General features: G+C 44.8%; 1 protein-coding gene across 11 annotated transcripts in view; it reads right to left on the minus strand.

Moving 5' to 3' along the window:
• gapvd1 (GTPase activating protein and VPS9 domains 1) overlaps positions 1 to 19,797 on the minus strand; it is a 132,138-nt gene that overhangs the window by 11,220 nt on the left and 101,121 nt on the right. For all 11 annotated transcript variants that reach the window (XM_085965636.1, XM_085965635.1, XM_085965632.1 and 8 more), the window contains 5 exons: positions 4,765 to 4,884; positions 3,288 to 3,414; positions 2,671 to 2,792; positions 1,109 to 1,268; positions 270 to 457 (listed from right to left, as the gene is read on the minus strand). In XM_085965636.1, coding sequence (XP_085821762.1) covers positions 270 to 457; positions 1,109 to 1,268; positions 2,671 to 2,792; positions 3,288 to 3,414; positions 4,765 to 4,884 — 717 coding nt within the window. The remainder of the gene's footprint in view (positions 1 to 269; positions 458 to 1,108; positions 1,269 to 2,670; positions 2,793 to 3,287; positions 3,415 to 4,764; positions 4,885 to 19,797) is intronic.

Raw genomic sequence — 19,797 nt, forward strand, 5'->3', positions numbered from 1 at the left:
CAGAGGACAATTGTAGAACCCCACCTCTGCCCTGACTAAGATCAGCTAACTCAGTACAGTTACTGAGGCCTTAGGGTCTCCATGGCTCAACCACTTAATGGATAAACACACTCAGCCACCAGGGGAACTACAACCTGTATGAATGTTGAATTTCATTGAGTTAAAACTGCATGTTACTTCAAGGAACAGATTTACAGCACATGCATCAACAAGTTAATTTAAAAACCATAGGTTAATGTCAGTGATCAATTGAAAGGAATTCATATTACCTTTAATAAATTCCAGAATATGCTTTTCTCTGCTTTCAAGCAATAGTCTCACACAGACGGTGGTGAAATATCTGTTGGCAACTTCTTTGTCTCTCAGCACTCTTTGCAAGAGTCTTTCAAGGTGGGCTTGTGTAGTCTGGAGCCCCTGGCGACACCGTGTCAAGTAAGCAATATATGGAGCTCGTTTTCTTAGGCAAAGAGAACAAAATAACTGTACATTTAAAAAGTTCAAAAAAATTCTCAAAAGAATTAAAAGCAGTATCAATTCAATGGCAAATTACGCTATAACCCATAACAGATACCAAATATAAGGTGCAGCAAAATAATAACTACAGCTGCAAGGAAAGGCTTGCATGATGCCCTATCAAGCTTCAGGGACCAGAGACTTCCCAATATAATAGGTGTGAGGTGTTTATCGATTAGCAAGACCAGCTACTAAATCACTTACCACTTATAGTCTATGGGGAAACAACAAAGCTAGCTCGTTAGTACTTTAACCACTAGTCATCCCACTGCGATTTTAAAAATAAAACTTGTGAATACACTGTGCTTTAAAACACATTGAATAGCAACTTTCGTTTGAAATCCTTTCTAGGGAAAAATAGTTGATAAATTCTATAACGCGACAGATAAATGATCAGTCGATCAGTTTTATCGTTATTGGTTGATGGATGCATGTTAGAGAATGCAGGGGCATCTTGCTCTTTTTCAAAAAAGTGCTCTGACATCTTTTATATTCATGTGAACAGGCAGACAGGATCTTAGTTTAAGTCCCATCCATGCCAAATTTGAATGCTTACAGTATCCACTAACAAAGCAACACAGTGAAAATGTTCTACCTATAGTCCTCAGCGATGGCAGCTAGTAACTTGCGGCAGGTTCTACTGTCAAATCTGCCAACACAGCGCATGGTTTCCTGAATCTGTGCCATCAGGTGCTTATCCTGTAAATTGATGGCTTCGGCCAGCTGAACTTTGAGAAAGCAGACAATCTCGTTGTCTAAAAAAAATTAAGGAGAAACCCAAGAATTAGTCCTCCAGTTATGACAGACTCGTGTATGATTGACAAGGAACAACAACGTCAAATCGCATAACAGCTGAGCAATCGGAGAATCCAGCGTCAGTCTTGAGCAATTCTGAGACCACAGGAATAAGAATAGAACGGACAGAAATGACATGCTGGTGGAACATGGATTGCTTGTCTGATGTGGGAATGGTAGCATAGTGGTTATGTTACTGGACTAGTAATCCAGAGGCCTGGACTAATAATCTGGGGATAGGAGTTCAAATCCCACCACGGCCACTGGGGAATTAATTAAATAAATCTGTAATATAAAAGCCATCAGTAATGGTGAAAATAATTGTCATAAAAACTCATCTGGTTCACTAATGTCCTTTAGGGAAGGAAATCTGCCGTCGTTACCCGGTCTAGCCTATATGTGACTCCAGTCAATGTACCAAATTGCTACAACAAAGTCACTGGGGGAGTTCCTTCACCACACGGACTGCAGCGGTTCAAAAAAAAGGCAGCTCACCACCAGCTTCTCAAGGGCAATTAGGGACGGGCAATAAATGCTGCCCACATCTCGTGAATGAATAAAAAAAAGTTCTGGGTGAAGTTCCCTGCCCAAATTTACAAAGGAGAAACTAAGCAAACACGTATTTGTACGCAATAACAACAGAAAATGCTGGAAAAACTCAGCAGGCCAGGCAACATCCATGGAGAGGGAAATAGAGTCAACGTTTCGGGTCGAAACCCTCCTACAGAACTGACAGAAAAGGCAGGAAATGGGGGAGGGGATGAAAGAAGAGACATTAAGAGATATTCAAGGTGAGACGAGATAGTAATAGGACAGGTAAAGAAACAGACAATGGCTCTAAATGAAGTGTGAAATGCACTGGCAGAGTGAGAGACAGCTGCCATGTGGGAGAAAGAGGAAAAAGGAAAAGGCACAAACCAAAAGTGGGTAAAAAATATAATCGGGGCCGAGGTTATGATCTGAAGTTGTTGAACTCGATATATCGAGTCCGGAAGGCTGTAAAGTGCCTAATCGGAAGCTGAGGTGCTGTTCCTCGAGTTTACGGTGAGCTTCCGTGGAACAATGCAAGAGGCCGCAGACGGTGAGGTCAGAGTGGGAATGGGGCGGTGAATTGAAACGACAGGCGACCGGAAGCTCGGGGTCACCCTTATGGACTGAACGGAGGTGTTCCGCAAAGCGGTCACCCAATCTGCGTTGAGCTTGGAAGCAATTTTGTGGTTTCTTAAGGTAAAACTGAAAACGACTCCATGTTATCGATTAAATGGAAACTATTGAATTCAGTGCAAGTCTCTACGTTGCTCCAACGAGAGATTATTTAGCTTTAAAAGCCAAAAATTACCTCAAACTATGAATAGTCTTTACCTTCAGATTCTCCTTGATCTGGACCTCCAGGAGGGCCATTCCTTGTTGCTGAATGGCTCACTAGGGGGAATGCAATTGAATCCGCAGAGCACAGAGCCATTCGCAATTTCTTCTTTGCATCTCTAATTAGAAGAATAAATTGCAGGTTTTAAAGTACTGCTAAGCGAGTAAAAGAAAGCAAACAATTGAAACAATACACTTCTTATAAAACTCTGGGAGACTCCTCCAGTTTTAAGCTGGTTATTCCCAGCAATCATGGCGCTAACAATAAACGGTGGCCAGATTTAAATCTTCAAATCTGAAAATGGGAGACAAGTATCTGATAAAATGGATGGAAAAGTGGCATTGTACATTGCAGGCGCTTACTCCATCAAGTTCCTGATCCTAGCTGCACTGTTTTAGCGAAATACCAAGAAGCAGCCTAAGGAAGTAATGCTGCCGAGCACCTTTTCACAGGCGAGACTGACCTGAAAAAAGGTGGCTTGATCCCTTCACTGTAGGAAAGGGCAGCAAAGGATGGCAGCAGTTTGCAAGTTCATACAGGACAACAAAACAGACTCATTATCCTAACAACCTTATCCCCGCTAACTGTTACTACAGACTAAAATGGATGTTACCTAAAGGAGAATGTGGAATCTTGAGTCTGGGCAGTCTGACTAGCAGAATCTGGGAGATCATCGGCTGAAAGGTTTTGAAGAGCTTCATCACGTGGCGAATCATGCACACTATCATCTCCAATAGCCTCTGTACAAAAGCAAACATCCCACATTATACTTGGAAACTCACTTTTGTGAAAGTATAACAGAACAGACCAAGCTTTGAAGGTTACCCAACAAATACAGATGGGAAGTATGGTACACAACAGAACTACAAATAAAACTCTTCCCAATACTGCATGTGATGACTTAACAAAAACATTTAAGCTTGTGTATTGGTGCTCCAAATAACCACATAGGGTTGAGAGACAAGCATTTACAAACAGCAAAGACAGTTAACAACCTGCAGCATCATGCACAGAAGTACAACTGACCATGAAAAGTGATGAGATAAATCGGAAAGGAGTGGCTTGAATCATATTTCACACATAACTAGTTTTCTCCTCTCCCTCTTTATGGCAAGTTTCCCCCTTCCCCTTCTCCTGAAAGTATTTGACTCGTTGCTGTGACAAGATTCCATGGTGTCAGTCTCCCTCTGATAGCTATTCTTCATGCACAAGCCAATCTTCATGCACGAGCCAATGAATGCTGGAATGCTAGATCGCTGTGAGGATGTCACAACGGAACTTGATCCCGTCCTCATCGAGTGTCTACACACGCACATTTCTGGCAGGGCTGCTGAATAGCAAAGAGTCAATTTTTAATCTTCTCCCCAACCCTGTGGCACTAAAACCAATTGTGTCACCTCTACTGTTGCACCAGTCGCGATCAGCTAACAGCATAGATCATGGATACAACTGGAGACCTGACTGGTCAGTACGATTCAGTTACTCTGTCTTAACCAGCGAAACCAGAAGGGGAGCTGGTAACTTTAGTTTTTTATTCTTTAAAATGCAGTCATGTTGCCTTATCAGTACCACCATCTTCCAACATGTCACACAAACCTTGAATTCGTGATAAAACACAACATAAAACACTTTAAATTGTGGTTATACTGGGAGACAGATTCTATTAGGTGCAGAATAGCTGATCCAGTAACTTTTTTTTGTGAAGACATGTCACTCCCTCATCCTTTTTCAGTCTCCAGGTTATTCCAAGACAGCAACCGGCTTTGAGGTCTCTGCCAATGACATACTGAAGTTGGCCACTCGCAGCTGGTCAAATGCAGTTCAGTGCCTGCTGTCCCTTTGAGGATTCCTACATACCTGCAGGAATACATGGCGCCTCTCTCCCACAGTGACACTACAACCAGTTCATTTGCACTGTAACCCATTGACACAGCGCAATGGTTCAACTTTAATATATGCCATGCATCAGTGCTGATACTGCAACCCATCTCATGCTCGTACAGGCAAAGAATGTGAACTTTCACTTCAGTAATGGTAGATGAGGTCAAATGCCCTTTTTCTAGACCAAACTGAACACCAACATGACTTACCTGTAACCTCATCATTGACAACTGCTTCACTGGGGCTGGCTCGTTTAATAGCACTTCGATATTTATCCAGGATATCCTCGGCAGCCTGAGCTTGTGCATTCAACCTGGGAATTGGCTCATCTGGCAACACACAGAAACAGTGTGAACAAACAATTCAGGGCACTAAAAAAAAAAACACAACCACAGGTAATTTACCATTTTGTTCTTTAACTCTGGTAGGAGTACTACAAATTTATTATATTGCTCCTTAAAAGGGCTTAATGTATGCTGCAGTGCTATTGTTCTTTAAAAATCAGTATCAGAGGTTTTTAATGACTGCCTGAATATTCTTAACTAAAAAAAAAACACTACTGAATTGAACATTTTTATTTTAATACTCCTGAACTGGTCTCTTTAATATGAGCAAATTCCAATCCAAGTACAAAACAAACAATTATATCTCCATTGTGCTCAGAATACATTCTAATGGCCCTGCAGAGTAATCAATATACTACTTCATTGGTCAGATACTGGTAATGGCGGCACCAAATGGCCAGTTAAACAAAGCCCGAAAACTCTGGCCACTTGTCTGTCAGAGCTATTCATGAAAAATACTAGTGGATGAATTATTGATCGGTTATATTTTATGGATTAACTCTTGGGAGCATTCACACCTTCTCACAAATTTAACAGCATACTAGATGATCACCTGTGGCTTTGCTCACAGGTAATCTAGGGCAAGGCTAGAAAACATGATTTTGCATGCACAGAAACCAAGAAAACATGCCCACCACACATGCGCAACAGTGAGCAGCAAAAATGCAGCAGTGAGTACTGAGCTGCCATGTCACATATAAATAGCTCAAGCATCAAAGCTCCAGGAACAGTGCAGAAAGCAAGCAAGAGCCCCTGAAAGAGGTGAGGCCCGTGCAAGATGAAAAGTGGTTGCAGATAATAGAAAATGAGATGGGTAAGGATTGTGATTTGTTTTGTTCCAGAATTGTTATAGTTATTGGTGGAGTTCATGGGGAATCAATATGGTCACTAAGGACCTCAAACTGTTTTTCCAGGGATTTGACTGGTTGCTTTTGCGCTCATTCTTTGGATGCTTCTTAGTGAACGGAAATCTAAAAATAAGCTATTTGTTTAAGGATAGGGCTTACATTTAAAAAAAAAAAGTGCTCGTGATTGGTTGCATTTCAGTGAAAGTAAAATTTAAGCCAGTATGTTTCACACCCTACAGATGCATGGCAGACACACAGATTTTAATTATACAGATACAAAATTTTAAACATTCAATACAACATAGGAACAGAAACAGGCCATTCAGCCCAAGCTAGTTACGCCATTCTATCTAATCATGTCTAATCTGCACCTCAACTCCATTCAACCGCCGTTGATTCATATTCCTCGATATCCTTGCATAACAAAAATCTATTGATCTCAGTCTTGAAAATTTCAATTCACCCAGCCTTCTTAGGGAGAGTACCGGATTTCCACAACCCTGTATGTGAAAAAGTGCTTCCTGATTTCACTCCTGAAGGGTAGAATTTTAATTCTTTTTCATTTTGGGACATGGGAGTCGCTGAAGAGGAAGGCATTTATTGCCCATCCCTAGCTGCCCCGAGACAGTAGCGTTGGGTCTACTTTTTGAACTGCTGGTGGCAGTTTGATACAACTGATCGGCTTGCTGGGCCACTGCAACGGCCAGGTCAGAGTCGGTGTGGGACTCGAGTCACATGTAGGCCAGACTGGGTAAGGCCAGCAGGTTTCCTTCCCTAAAAAGGACATTAATAAACCAGTATGGTTTTTAAAAAGACAATCCAACAGCTTCATGGTCACTAATACTGATACCAGCTTTTATTTCCAGATTTTTAAAAAATATTAATTCAAATTTTCAGGCTGCCATGGTGGGATTTGAACTTGTGTTCTCTGGATGATTAGTCCAGTTCTCCAGTCCAATAACATAAAATTGTGTACGTTACTCAAATGGTTAAGTTTGTGCCCCCTTGTTCTGGATTTCCACACCAGAGCAAATAGTTTCTCTCTATCTACCCTATAGAATCATTTTATAATTTTAAACACCTCAATTAGGTCAACAATAACTTATGTTTATATACAGGAAACTTGAGATTTACCGGCACCTAAAATAACCGGAAATCTCGGTTAACCGGCAAAATTCAGGAGTAGGTTCAGGTAACTTTTATTACTTGCCTTCCTCCATTTGTTGCTGTGCAAGGGTGTGGCTGCAGCTGTTGCTAAGCTACAGAGATGCTTGCAACTTGTGGCCATTGTTCTGAACCTGTTGCTAAGCAACAGGGTTTGTTGCTTTATACGGAGCTCTCAGCTCCGTATCTTTTACTATAGCTTTCGGTTATCCGGAATTTTTGATGAACCGGCACCACGTCGGTCCCGTCTGTGCCGGATAAAAAAAAGTTTCCTGTAATAAAACGTCCCAACCTTCTGAATTCAATGGACTGCAAGCCATTTATGTACTTTATCATTCACTCTCCTAAATTCTTCAATCACAACCAAAAACAGGTTAGAATTCTGTGAATCGACACAGAAATACAGCATTTAATTGAGTCACTGTTAACCAGACCCCTCTTTCCCAGTATTTCCACTGTATCGATTTGTAAAGTGATTTGGTTTGTAAAAAGTGAATGTGGGAAACCTGCCCACATGGGCTGTTTCGTCTGAACATGTTAAGAGAGCCCCTGGGAATCATACAATGTGCATTATAAGGGAACATTGAAAAAGTTAAGATTCAACCATTTAAAATCAAAGTTTTTATTCGAAGTCCAATAATTATTTTCACATTAAGTGGAGGGGATAACGGTTGCATCTTACCCAGTTATCACTAAAGCAATAACTTGTCATTTAATGCAATCATATTTTGTCTAGGATATCCTTATCAGCCTTAAAGTTCAACTTTACTTTTAAAACATAATGGAGAACATTCAAGTCCAAAGACAAATTCTCTGCCCTGCAGCATTGCAACTAACTGTACTTTCTTAGCCAAGAAAATTAACTTGAACTAACTTGGTACCTCTAACTTGAACAAATTAGAAGTGCAGATATTTGGGTTTTTTTTCCTGCTGAATCTTCCAAATTCCTTTCATCACTAACGACACAAGCTTTCAATGTATAGAATAAGTGTTTTTTAATAAAAACTTAGGCCTAGAAATTGGGTATCGCCCCGCTTGAGGCATTAGAACTGGCGCTGCGCAAAGTTTATAGCCAGACGAAAGTTATCGCCGCCTGGCGCGATATTGGGTTGCATCGCCCCCAAAGGGGATTGAGGCGCGAATTCAGACATTGCATGGGCCTCCTAAGGCGCAAAATTTCCGGCGCTACCCAATATCAGCGTGGACGGGCGCCGCGCAGGTGATCTCAATTACCAATAACCACGAGACTTCCAGGCGCCGGCCGGCTCTTAAAGGGGTGGGTCAGTCAGCCTCAGCTTCCACACTCAACGCCCTGTAGGCCTCAGAATCGGCGCTCTTCCTTCTCTGGCGCAAAAAACTTGGGTCAGGATGGAGGTGGTGAGACAGAGAGCAGATCGCTTCAGCACTGAGGCTCTGGAGGAGTTGGTGTCCGCAGTGGAGTGCCGTCGAGATGTTCTGTATCCTGACAATGGCAGGGGGCCGAATCAAAAGGATTACCGCCGAGCTTGGAGGAATGTTTCTCAGAGGGTCAACTCCAGCAGCATGGCGACCAGGAGCCCTGTTTAGTGCAGGAAGAAATTCAACGACCTCACTCGGGTCGTTAGGGTGAGTGTTGTTTATGCAAACTTCTGATTCCCTCCATCTGCACCTGACTCCGCGCACCCTGTTGCCATGATGCCCCAATGACCATCTGTCAGCAAGCACCCATGGCCCTTTCTGGGCACACACATGGACATTTGACTCAAGGCATCATGTAAGGGCTCTTGCACCATGGGGGGCATGAGATGATCTCTCAAGGCATCATGTAACAGAGCTTCCCCTTCTTTCCCCTGCAGTCCAAGCTGGCGACGATCCGAAAGGACCAGCGTTGAACCGGTGGCGGACCTCCACAAGTGGTCACTCTCACGGATCTTGAGGAGAGAGTGCACCAGATTCTTGGAGGACGTCTGAGTGGTCCTGTTACCACTGCAGCTGCTGACCCCCTTCTCGACAGCAAGGGTAAGGCTCTCACCTTTTTCAGCTGTCTCCTTCCACTTGGTCCCCCCGCCAGCATGCTTTCTCAGTGTGCAGCCATGTCAGAGCCTTGCCGCCAACCTGACCTTTTGCTAAAGCCACTCTTCCACCTCCCTGCTTTCAGATACTGCATCACCAACTCGGGATCTGCGCCCTGAAGCTGCCAGTGCCTCCGGAGGAGAAGATCGGGAGGAAGCCGGAGCATCCGTTCCAACTTCAGGGGAGCGTACACATCTGCAGACTGGGGATAGTAGTTCCCTGGAGGGGAAGGGGGGGGGGGGCTCTGCTGATGAGCCAGTTGCCGGAACAAGCGGCATGCAGCAGCGCGGGGGGTGTGGGCAAGTTCGGCCACCGGCTCCCCGGAGGGCAAGGCAGGGAGTGATGACTGCTGCACAGAGTGCAGAGAAGGTGCGTAGCCTGGCTGAAATGAGCACCCAGGCCCGGTTCAGGCACAGAGCTGATGGCTGCAGTGGGGAGGATGCCTCAGTCGATAGAAACACCAGCAGTGTGTTGGACTTTGGAGCAGCAATGGAGAGGACTGTCCAGGGCTTCGAGGCTGCTATGGAGAGGACTGTCCAGGGCTTCGAGGCTGCTATGGAAAGGACTGTTCAGAGCTTCCGACAATCCCTGGAAAGGTCTGTCCAGGGCTTGTCCGAGGCAGTGGAACAGACTGCTCCGGCCTTGTCCGAAGCAATGGAAAGAACTGTCCAGGGCTTGTCCGAAGCACTGGCACCTGCCACACAGGTCCTCACTGCTGCCACGCAGTCACTTGCTGGCCTCGTCCACACCCAGATTGAGGCAACGCGAACTCTCACTGCAGCCACCCGATCTGCATCAGCTAGGATCACCCCGGGCCCTTCCAGTACCATACAAGGCCAGGAATCAGTGGAGCAGGCAATTGTGGCGTTTGAGCCAAACCGGTCCCCTCAGAGAGCCAGTGTGTCGTCCGACCATGGTGCAGGTGTCCTCTCTCGGCAGGTGCCCATTGCTCATGCCACCGCTGGTACATCTGCAGTGCAGTTGCCACCACCTGCAGGGCACACTGCTTCCAGCCACGCTCAGATCAAGCAGCCTGCGTCCGCACCCTCCAAGACCAGAGGTCGGCCAGGCCGTCCCTCAGGGGTTTCTGCGCTTCCACACAGTCAGCAGGCGTCCCCCAGCCTTGACCCCGCCACTGGGGTTCAATTACGTAGGAGCAGCAGGGAGGGAAGGGGCCGACCGCGAAAGAGAAGTCGTTCTCCATCAAGGGGCCAGCAGTAGAGGGAGGTGCAGAGACGTTTCTTTGGCCAAATTCAAGGACTCCCTCACCTGTTGTGATTGTTGGAAATGGTTGGTTTAGTTTTGAGGCTTTGCCGAAGAGTTAACTGTTATTTTGTTAGTTATGGTTTCTGTTGACATGACGTCGTTATGCTGGAAGGACTTTTGTGACAATAAAGAAGAGTTTTAATTTGCAATGGTACACGTAACTATTTACAGTTATGCTGGCCTTCAGAGCCTTTCAAAGATCCGAAGTGCGCAGGACGAATGACACCCATCATTCCGCCAGAGGGGCCTGGAACCGAGTCCTGATGAGCCTCTGACGGATGGCCCTTCCACTTTCAGGAGCCCTCCAATCTTCCTCCTCCTCCTCCTCCTCGTCCGCCTGTTCGTCCTCCTCCTCCTCCGCCTGCTCTGCTGGACCTTGAGGGACAGCTGGCATTGGCTGGGTGCGTCGAATCGCCAAGTTGTGGAGCATGCAGCAGACGACGACGATGTGACCCACTTGCTCCGGCGAGTACTGCAGGGCTCCCCCCGAATGGTCCAGACAGCGGAAATGCTGTTTGAGCACACCAATAGTGTGCTCTACAATGTTCCTGGTCGCCTGATGGCTGCTGTTGTACAGCTCTTCTGCTGGGGTGGCGGCCAAACGGAGTGGTGTCATGAGCCATGGGCAGAGAGGATAGCCCTTGTCCCCAAGAAGCCAGCCTCGTGGGCGAGCTGGCCCCTCAAAAAGGTCACAAACTGAGGTCTGCCGCAGGATGAAGGCATCGTGGCTGCTCCCTGGGAATTGGGCGTTGACTGCCATGAGCATTTGGCGGTGGTCACAGACCAGCTGCACATTGAGGGAGTGGAACCCCTTGCGGTTGCGGAAGTCCTCAGGATTGCGTAATGGCGCCCGCAAAGCCACGTGTGTGCAATCAATCACCCCCTGCACCATGGGGAAGTCTGCAAGAGCAGCGACGCCCTGTGCGCGCTCCACCTGCTTCTCCAGGCTCAGAGGGAAGGTGATGAATTGACACCTTCGTCTATAAAGGGCAGCTGTAACTTGCCGGATGCAACAATGGACTGCAAACAGAGATATTTTCACAATGTCCCCATTGGCTGACTGAAAGGATCCGGTGGCATAGAAATTGAGGGCAAGTCACTTTAACGGACACCGACAGAGAGGTCCTGCACCGTAGACGCGGCTGCAGATCCTGAGCAAGCAGGTGGCACATCTCAGTTACAACCCAATTCCCGAATCGGAGCCTTCGCACACACTGCTCCTCTGACATTGCAAGGTATGAGACCTGCTGCCTGAATACCCTCACAGCGTACCCTCGGATTGGCCGACCTCCATTGCCCCTCCTCCTTCTGGCCAATCCTGGCCCTCTCTGCCGCCGTCTCTCTGCCCCTTCAGTGTGTCCGGCCATGAGGACGTTGCCATCCAAAGCAGCTCCCATTCCGATGCCAGTCGGTCAAAACGCTGTTAGGTGTAGCGCTCCAACTGCTTCGGACAGGTTTGAAGGTCCCAAGTATTCTAAGGCTAAATTCCAAAAAATCTGCTCCACAGTAGCTCACCAACTCTCTCCAGCAACGATCACAATGAACAGGCCAAGTGGCTGCAGCTTTTATACTAGAGCTGTCCCCTTTAAATAGCGCCCCCCCGACTACGAGAAGGGCCTGGTAACGTTCCATTGAACTATCACTAACAGCGCTAGGCGCAAAGGTTCCGGGCGCCACCGAATATCCGGTCCGGGGCGCCAAAAAGGCGTTGCACACTGAAATGACGTCATGATCTGCCTGCGCCCGCGGGCGTGCGCAAAGTTAGCGCCGGCGCTAAAAGGATACTCAATATGGGAGGTGGCGCTATATTCACTGCGCTCGCCCGAACATTGGGTAACGCCCCAATTCTCGGGCTCTTTAGGCGCTAATCGCTGGCGCTACCAACCGAATTTCTAGGCCTTCGTGTTGTATTTTAGTAATGGTCATGCGTTTGTTAAAATCTCAACTTTTTACTTGTTATTCCTATGGTGTCATGTACTTGGGAGTTGCACTAAAGTTATCAGTAACCAGCATTTAGTTCCAATTGCTATAAAATAAATGGCACTGCTTTGTTTTAACCATTTCATGCCTAGTACTCAAAACTTCTTTCACTTAGTAGTTTAAGCCAATTTTCTTTTTTTTTTGGGTGGGGGGGAGGAATGGGGAGACTGGAACAAAGTTATTTGCAATTTTCTTAAATCTAGAAGTATGTTCTGGAAATGTTAAGTAAAAGCTATGGCTTTTATTTTCAATTTTATAATTTTCAAATCCCTTTACACGATCTGAATTATCCAGGCTCCCATCATCCACAATGATTTTTGTGGATAATGGGAGACCACCAGGAGTCCACCTAATAGCATTTTTATTTCTCTGCTCAACTGTTGTTCTAGCTTATTGGTAAGATCAGCTGGCACTCGAACAGCTGGTTTACTGGCTCTTTGTTTCCCCATGCAACAGGAAAGTCGACCGCATGTTGAATGTAACATTAACAGTAAGCAGCTGACATTGTATTTAACTTCACTCATCAGTGCACAAAGTTGTCGGCTCTGCAGTGATTTTAAAGTGGGCAGTCCCACAGCACTGACCTCTGGGGCGGTGGCCGACAGGATCACTGCAGATGAGTGCACTGGCCTCACTGTAGCTGGTGAGCCTGTAGTTCATGTTGAGGGAATGTTTTTTGGCAAGCTCTCTCTGGTTCAGCAGCTGGAGTTCCAATGGATGCATGCAGAAGCTGCGAGCTGACAAATCAGTGAATCCCACATAAGAGCAGAGAGGGGAGGAGTGTGCTTCTGGAGAATTTTAATTATCTGCTAATTTCCCTTATCCACCCAGGGGATCTTTTATAGAGGATGATTGAGGTTCCACGATATTAGGTTTTTGTATCTAGTTGAAAAGGGCAAACCTACAACCAAATCCATTTTCTGCCATTGAGTTTATATTTTCCAGTCATATTCCTTCTTTGTGATTTCCATTCTTTAAAATTTCCATTTTAGTTGCTGAATAATTTTATTCACTCCTTAAACCAATGTAGCATTCTACAAATCATATTAAAAAGATCCAGTCACTGAAACGTCTCTGGACAGAAGATCTAAATCCAGCAACCTCCAATTTTATCTTGCACTCACCAAAGGTACATATGGACAAAGGGGATCTCAAATGAATGCAACAAAGACTAAATGCAGACCAACCATGATCAAGGAGTACAGAATAGCGTATACATAGAGAAAGTGGCTTAAGGGAAGTAGGAAAAATAGGAGACTGGAAGGAAAACAAGTCGTTTTGGTGAATGGGTGAAATAGGAATATCAGGCCTGTCAATATTCAGTTCAAGATTTAGGTCCACAGAAGCACAAAGTCCATTAAATAAAAAGCCCAGATAAATAATGTTCCTTGAATTATTTTATTTTTAACATTCAAGCGCTAAAGTATTTTAGTGCCGATCAGAAAGTCATACAAACTAATCTACCTTAGTAGAGCAAGTCATCAGTTCTCAGCTGGCCCAATGGATGAGGCATGAAGTTGAGCCATTCCACTGATGTTGGGAAGTATGGAGCCGGGGCGTGGGGGGAATGGGGCAAAGAACAGAGAGAGCGGGGAAAGAGAGGGGCAAGAGAAGAGAAAAATGCAGAGAGCCTCACTATTCCTGTGCATAATTCATGCTGCTGTAACAGGAGGATTCTTGGTGGCAAATGACACCAGGGAGGAAATAAATGGGAAAAAATAAGTTAGGAACAGAGAATAAGATGACTTGATGATGCCCGACACTTAAAACTTAGATTTCCAACAAATCCTTTTCCTTCAAACTACAAATTTACAATGTATACAATTTATTTTGCCTCAAAACATAGCTTAAAAATCTAAATAAACTAGCTTCCATATTAACGCCTACTTCTGACATAAGTTTGAGCCACACCATTTCCACCAACTGAACATCACAGACTTGTGATAAACTACTATTATGGACACGTAAACAATAAGAACAATTTGCATTGATACAGAACCTTTAATGGAGAAAAATATCGCAAGGCACTTCACAGAAGTGTAATTAGACAAATACGGACACAGGCAAGACTTAAGACGGATAGGTAGATTAAATGATAAACAAATGAAACCCCTTGAGATCTTAAATACCATCAGAGCGCGTCTTGTCTTCTCTGAAAAGTTGCAGGAAGACCAAACTCTCCTTACAGTTCTGGAAAAAAATGACTATTCCCCACCCCCCACCACCTTGCACTCTCTCCAATGTATTTTCTAAAACAGATAAACCAAAACTGCTTACAATATTCCAGATGTGATCTCACCAAGGCTAGATATTCCCTCTCTGGACCAACAAGATAAACTTCTACCTGTACAACCCAATATTCCGTTAACTTTTCTAACACCCTATGCCGACAACTTCCCCTTCATTCCAAGATCTTTTTCCCGTTGAGGTATTGTAAGCAGATTTAATTTTGTAAACCATACTATATTTTCCTTTGCTGAATCTTAGAATTTGACACTTCAGAATCCTTTCAGATTTGTATACATTGATAACCGTGACTTGCCAAGGCTCACATTGGCAAATTCAGAAACCTTGGACGTGATTCCATTGTTCTAGTCATTTATGTAAATAATGAAGTAGTCCCAACACTCTACTAACAACTATTTTCCAGTCAGACACCTCCCGTTGTAAAGCAACTCACTGCTGGCCATCCCACGGGCCTGAAACTTGTGTCATAGTCGATTATGTGGTTCAGTGTGAAATGCCTTTCTGAAATCTAACTCTGCATCATTCAATTTCTCACCCCTATCCACTAGATCCGTAACTCCTCAAAAAAAGAACCCCCAATAAACTGCCGCTTCTAAATCCAATTAAAATTTCTCTCTCAAGCTGACCCTTTACCCTATTCCAGATTAAACTGATTTCTTCACAAATCGAGTTAAGGCACGCAGGTCTATAATTTATCTGGGATGTGACTCAAGCCCAGTGAGTTCTGGAGAATATTGGTCAGGGGATTCACAATCTCCTTAGTCAACTCCTGGGGTGAAAGTCATCATAGCCTGAGGCCTTATCTACCTCGAGCTGCTGCATCATCCCCAATACATCCTCATATGAGGTTTATGGTCTATATTCACCATTTCACACTTCGTTCATGGCCACTGTTGTAAAGTAGGGGTTGAATATTTTAGCTGCTTCCCTGTCCTTAGTCACCACCATCGTTATTTCTGTGACCAAACATCTCTCTCTACCCTTTTTGCCCATCTCCGACATATTTGAAGGCTTTGCAGTTTCCCCTTCACATTTGCAGTTTCCCCATTACATTTGCAGCTGTGTGTACTCCTGTTCTCTCTCAGCTTTTCTCATCAATTTCTTTGTATTTCTCAGCCTGCCTTTATAGATCGCCCTATCCTGTCACTTACCTGAACATTAGAAACTTTGGAAAGGTTTTTCCTTTATCTTAATGTGTACCTCAACTTTCTTGGCTATCCACATTGGTGATACTCTTGTTTCTGGGATAAACTGCTTCTCCGTATAAAAAAAATCCCTTTTATTTTCCCATTTTTCTTCCACATCCTTTTCTCGAAATATTTCTTCCTATTTTAATGTCTTCATGCATTCCCTTAAAATCAGCTAGTCAAAAACTTATTTTATTAGTAAGCTTCCTTTTAAGATGCATCCTCACTTGTAGACTGAAAGTAACATTCTTGTCACTAGGTCCCTGATACTACCATCTGGCTTACCATCACCTCCTTATTAATTAATACCAATTCCAGAATTGCATTAGAAACATAGAAGATAGAAGCAGGAGTAGGCCATTCGGCCCCTCAAGCCTGCTCCGCCATTCAATGAGACCATGGCTGATCATCCAAATTCAGTACCCTGTTCCTGCCTTCTCCCCATATCCCTTGATCCCTTCAGCCTTAAGAAATATATCCACCTCCTTCTTGAATATATTTAATGAATTGGCCTCTACTGCCTTCTTTGGCAGAGAATTCCACAGGTTCACCACTCTGGGTGAAGAAATTCCTCCTCATCTCGGTCCTAAATGGCTTACCCCTTATCCTTAGACTGTGACCCCTGGTTCTGGACTCCCCGACCATTGGGAACATCCTTCCAGCATCTAGTCTGTCTAGTCCTGTTAGAATTTTATAAGTTTCGATGAGATCCCCTCTCATTCTTCTAAACTCCAGCGAGTACAAGCCCAATCGACCCAATCTCTCCTCATACGTCATTCCTGCCATCCCAGGTATCAGCCTGGTGAATCTTCACTGCACTCCTTCAATGGCAAGAACATCCTTCCTCAGATAAGGCGACCAAAACTGCACACAATACTCCAGATGTGGTCTCACCAAGGCCCTGTACAACTGCAGCAAGACATCCTTGTTCCTCTACTCAAACCCTCTCGCTACGAAGGCCAACATACCATTTGCCTTCTTAACCGCCTGCTGCACCTGCATGCTTACTTTCAGCGACTGGTGCACAAGGACGCCCAGATCTCGTTGCACTTCCCCTTCTCCCAATCTATTGCCATTTAGATAATAATCTGCCTTCCTGTTTTTGACACCAAAGTGGATAACCTCACATTTATCCACGTTATATTGCATCTGCCATATCACCCAACCTGTCCAAATCATACTGGAGTTTCTCGGCATCCTCCTCACAGCACACACGACCACCCAACTTTGTGTTGTCTGCAAACTTGGAGATATTACATCTAGTTCCCTCATCCAGGTCATTAATATACATTGTGAATAGCTGGGGTCCAAGGACCGATCCCTGCAGTACCCCACTAGTCACTGCCTGCCACTCGGAAAAAGACCCGTTTATTCCAACTCTTTGCTTTCTGTCTGCCAACCAGTTCTCTATCCAAGTCAATACCTTGCCCCCAATCCCATGTGCCTTAATTTTACACGCTAATCTCTTATGCGGGATCTTATCGAAAGCCTTTTGAAAATCCAAATACACCACATCCACTGGTTCTCCCTTATCTATTTTACCAGTTACATCCTCAAAAAATTCCGCCTTATAGGTTTGCTTACATGTTGTTTTGAAGACTAGTCCAACATAACTAAGAAATTCCTGCTCATAAACGGACTATTCCCTTTCTCCAATCCCAATCAATGCTGGGAAGACTGAAATCCTGCAATCACATTTAAAGACCTAGCACTCAACTATTTTGTTTCCCATAACAGTACATCTACCTCCTCTGGATTGTTTGGTGACCTAAACCATAATCCTAGCACTAACATTTTCCTAATATTATGTCTTCTAAATTTACAGAGAGGCCCAGTACAATTTCAAACACCTTCTTTCTCAATTAAAAACATCTTTCACTGACAAATAATGCCATCCCATTCTCTCGGCTGTCTTCCGTGTCCTTCCTAAAACACACAAACCCTGCACTGCATTCCCCATTCAACTTTAAAGCCAGGTTTCAGTTACACCCAAGATGTCTATCTCATAGAAACATAGAAGATAGGAGCAGGAGTAGGCCATTCAGCCCCTCGAGCCTGCTCTGCCATTCAATGCGATCATGGCTGATCATCCAAATTCAGTACCCTGTCCCTGCTTTCTCCCCATACCCCTTGATCCCTTTAGCCTTAAGAAATATATCCAACTCCTTCTTGAATATATTTAATGAATTGGCTTCTACTGCCTTCTGTGGTAGAGAATTCCACAGGTTCACCACTCTCGGTGAACAAATTCCTCATCTCTGTCCTGAATGGCTTACCCCTTATCCTTAGACTGTGACCCCTGGTTCTGGATTCCCCGACCATCGGGAACATCCTTCCTGCATCTCGTCTGTCAGGATTTTATAAGTTTCAATGAGATCCCCTCATTCTTTTAAACTCCAGCGAGTACAAGCCCAATCGACCCAATCTCTCCTCATACATCATTCCTGCCATCCCAGGTATCAGCCTGGTGAATCTTCGCTGAACTCCTTCCACGGCAAGAACATCCTTCCTCAGATAAGGCAACCAAAACTGCACACAATACTCAAGGTGTGGTCTCACCAAGGCCCTGTACAACTGCAGCAAGACATCCTTGTTCCTGTACTCAAACCCTCTCGCTACGAAGACCAACATACCATTTGCCTTCTTAACCGCCTGCTGCACCTGCATGCTTACCTTCAGCGACTGGTACACAAGGACACCCAGGTCTCATTGCACTTCCCCTTCTCCCAATCTATTGCCGTTCAGATAAGAACATAAGAACAGAAGAACATAAGAAATAGGAGCAGGAGTAGGCCAATCGGCCCCTCGAGCCTGCTCCACCATTCAATAAGATCATGGCTGATCTGATCCTAACCTCAAATCTTCTATCACTGTGCATCCACCCGAACCCATGTGATCTCCCGGGAGAGGCGAAAAACCAGATAAAGACCCAATGGCCAATTTGGGAGAAAAAAATCTGGGAAATTCCTCTCCGACCCATCTAGGCGATCGAAATTCTTCCAGGAGATCACTCTGTCCCTATATTTTCTACAGTACTTACCTTCTGTAAAGGCGATCTCCACCCCAGCCAGGAACAGGAATAAAACCATCTCCTGAAATCTAACAGAATTAGAACACAGTAGGAGCAGAACCAGGCTACACGGCCCCTGGGCCCACTCCACTACCCACAGGGCCATGACCATTCCGAACCTAGACTCATGTCCAATTTCCTGCCCGCTCCCCATAACCCTTAATTCCCTTTACTTCGAGGAAACTATCTATTTCTGTTTTAAATTTATTTAATGATGTAGCTTCGACAGCTTTCTGGGGCAGCAAATTCCACAAACCTACCACCCTCCGAGTGAAGATGTTTCTCCTCATCTCAGTTTTGAAAGAGCAGCCCCTTATTTTAAGATTATGCCCCCTAGTTCTAGTTTCACCCATCATTGGGAACATCCTCACCGCATCCAACCGATCAAGCCCCTTCACAATCTTATATGTTTCAATAAGATCGCCTCTCATTCTTCTGAACTCCAATGAGTAGAGTCCCAATCTACTCAACCTCTCCTCATATGACCACCCCCTCATCCCCGGGATTAACCGAGTGAACCTTCTTTGTACTGACACGAGAGCAAGTATGTCTTTTCTTAAGTATGGACACCAAAACTGTGTGCAGTATTCCAGGTGCGGTCTCACCAATACCTTGTACAACTGCAGCAATACCTCCCTGTTTTTATATTCCATCCCCCTAGCAATAAAAGCCAACATTCCATTGGCCTTCTTAATCACTTGCTGTACCTGCATACTAACTTTTTGAGTTTCATGCACCAGGACCCCCAGATCCCTTTGTACGACAGTACTTTCCAGTTTCTTGCCATTAAGATAATAACTTGCTCTATGATTTTTCCTGCCAAAGTGCATAACCTCACACTTTCCAGTATTGTATTCCATCTGCCAAATCTCTGCCCACTTACTTAGCCTGTCTATGTCCCTTTGCAGGTTTTTTTATGTCCTCCTCACTCACTACTTTCCGTCCCATCTTTGTATCATCTGCAAACTTTGATATGTTACACTCGGTCCCCTCCTCCAAATCGTTAATATAGATTGTAAAGAGTTGGGGACCCAGCACTGACCCCTGCGGAACACCACTAGTTACTGGTTGCCAATCTGAGAAC

The sequence above is a fragment of the Somniosus microcephalus genome, chromosome 23 (genome assembly GCF_052327205.1).
Source record: "Somniosus microcephalus isolate GS21.2 chromosome 23, FLI_Smic_1.0, whole genome shotgun sequence".
Lineage (NCBI taxonomy): Eukaryota > Metazoa > Chordata > Chondrichthyes > Squaliformes > Somniosidae > Somniosus > Somniosus microcephalus.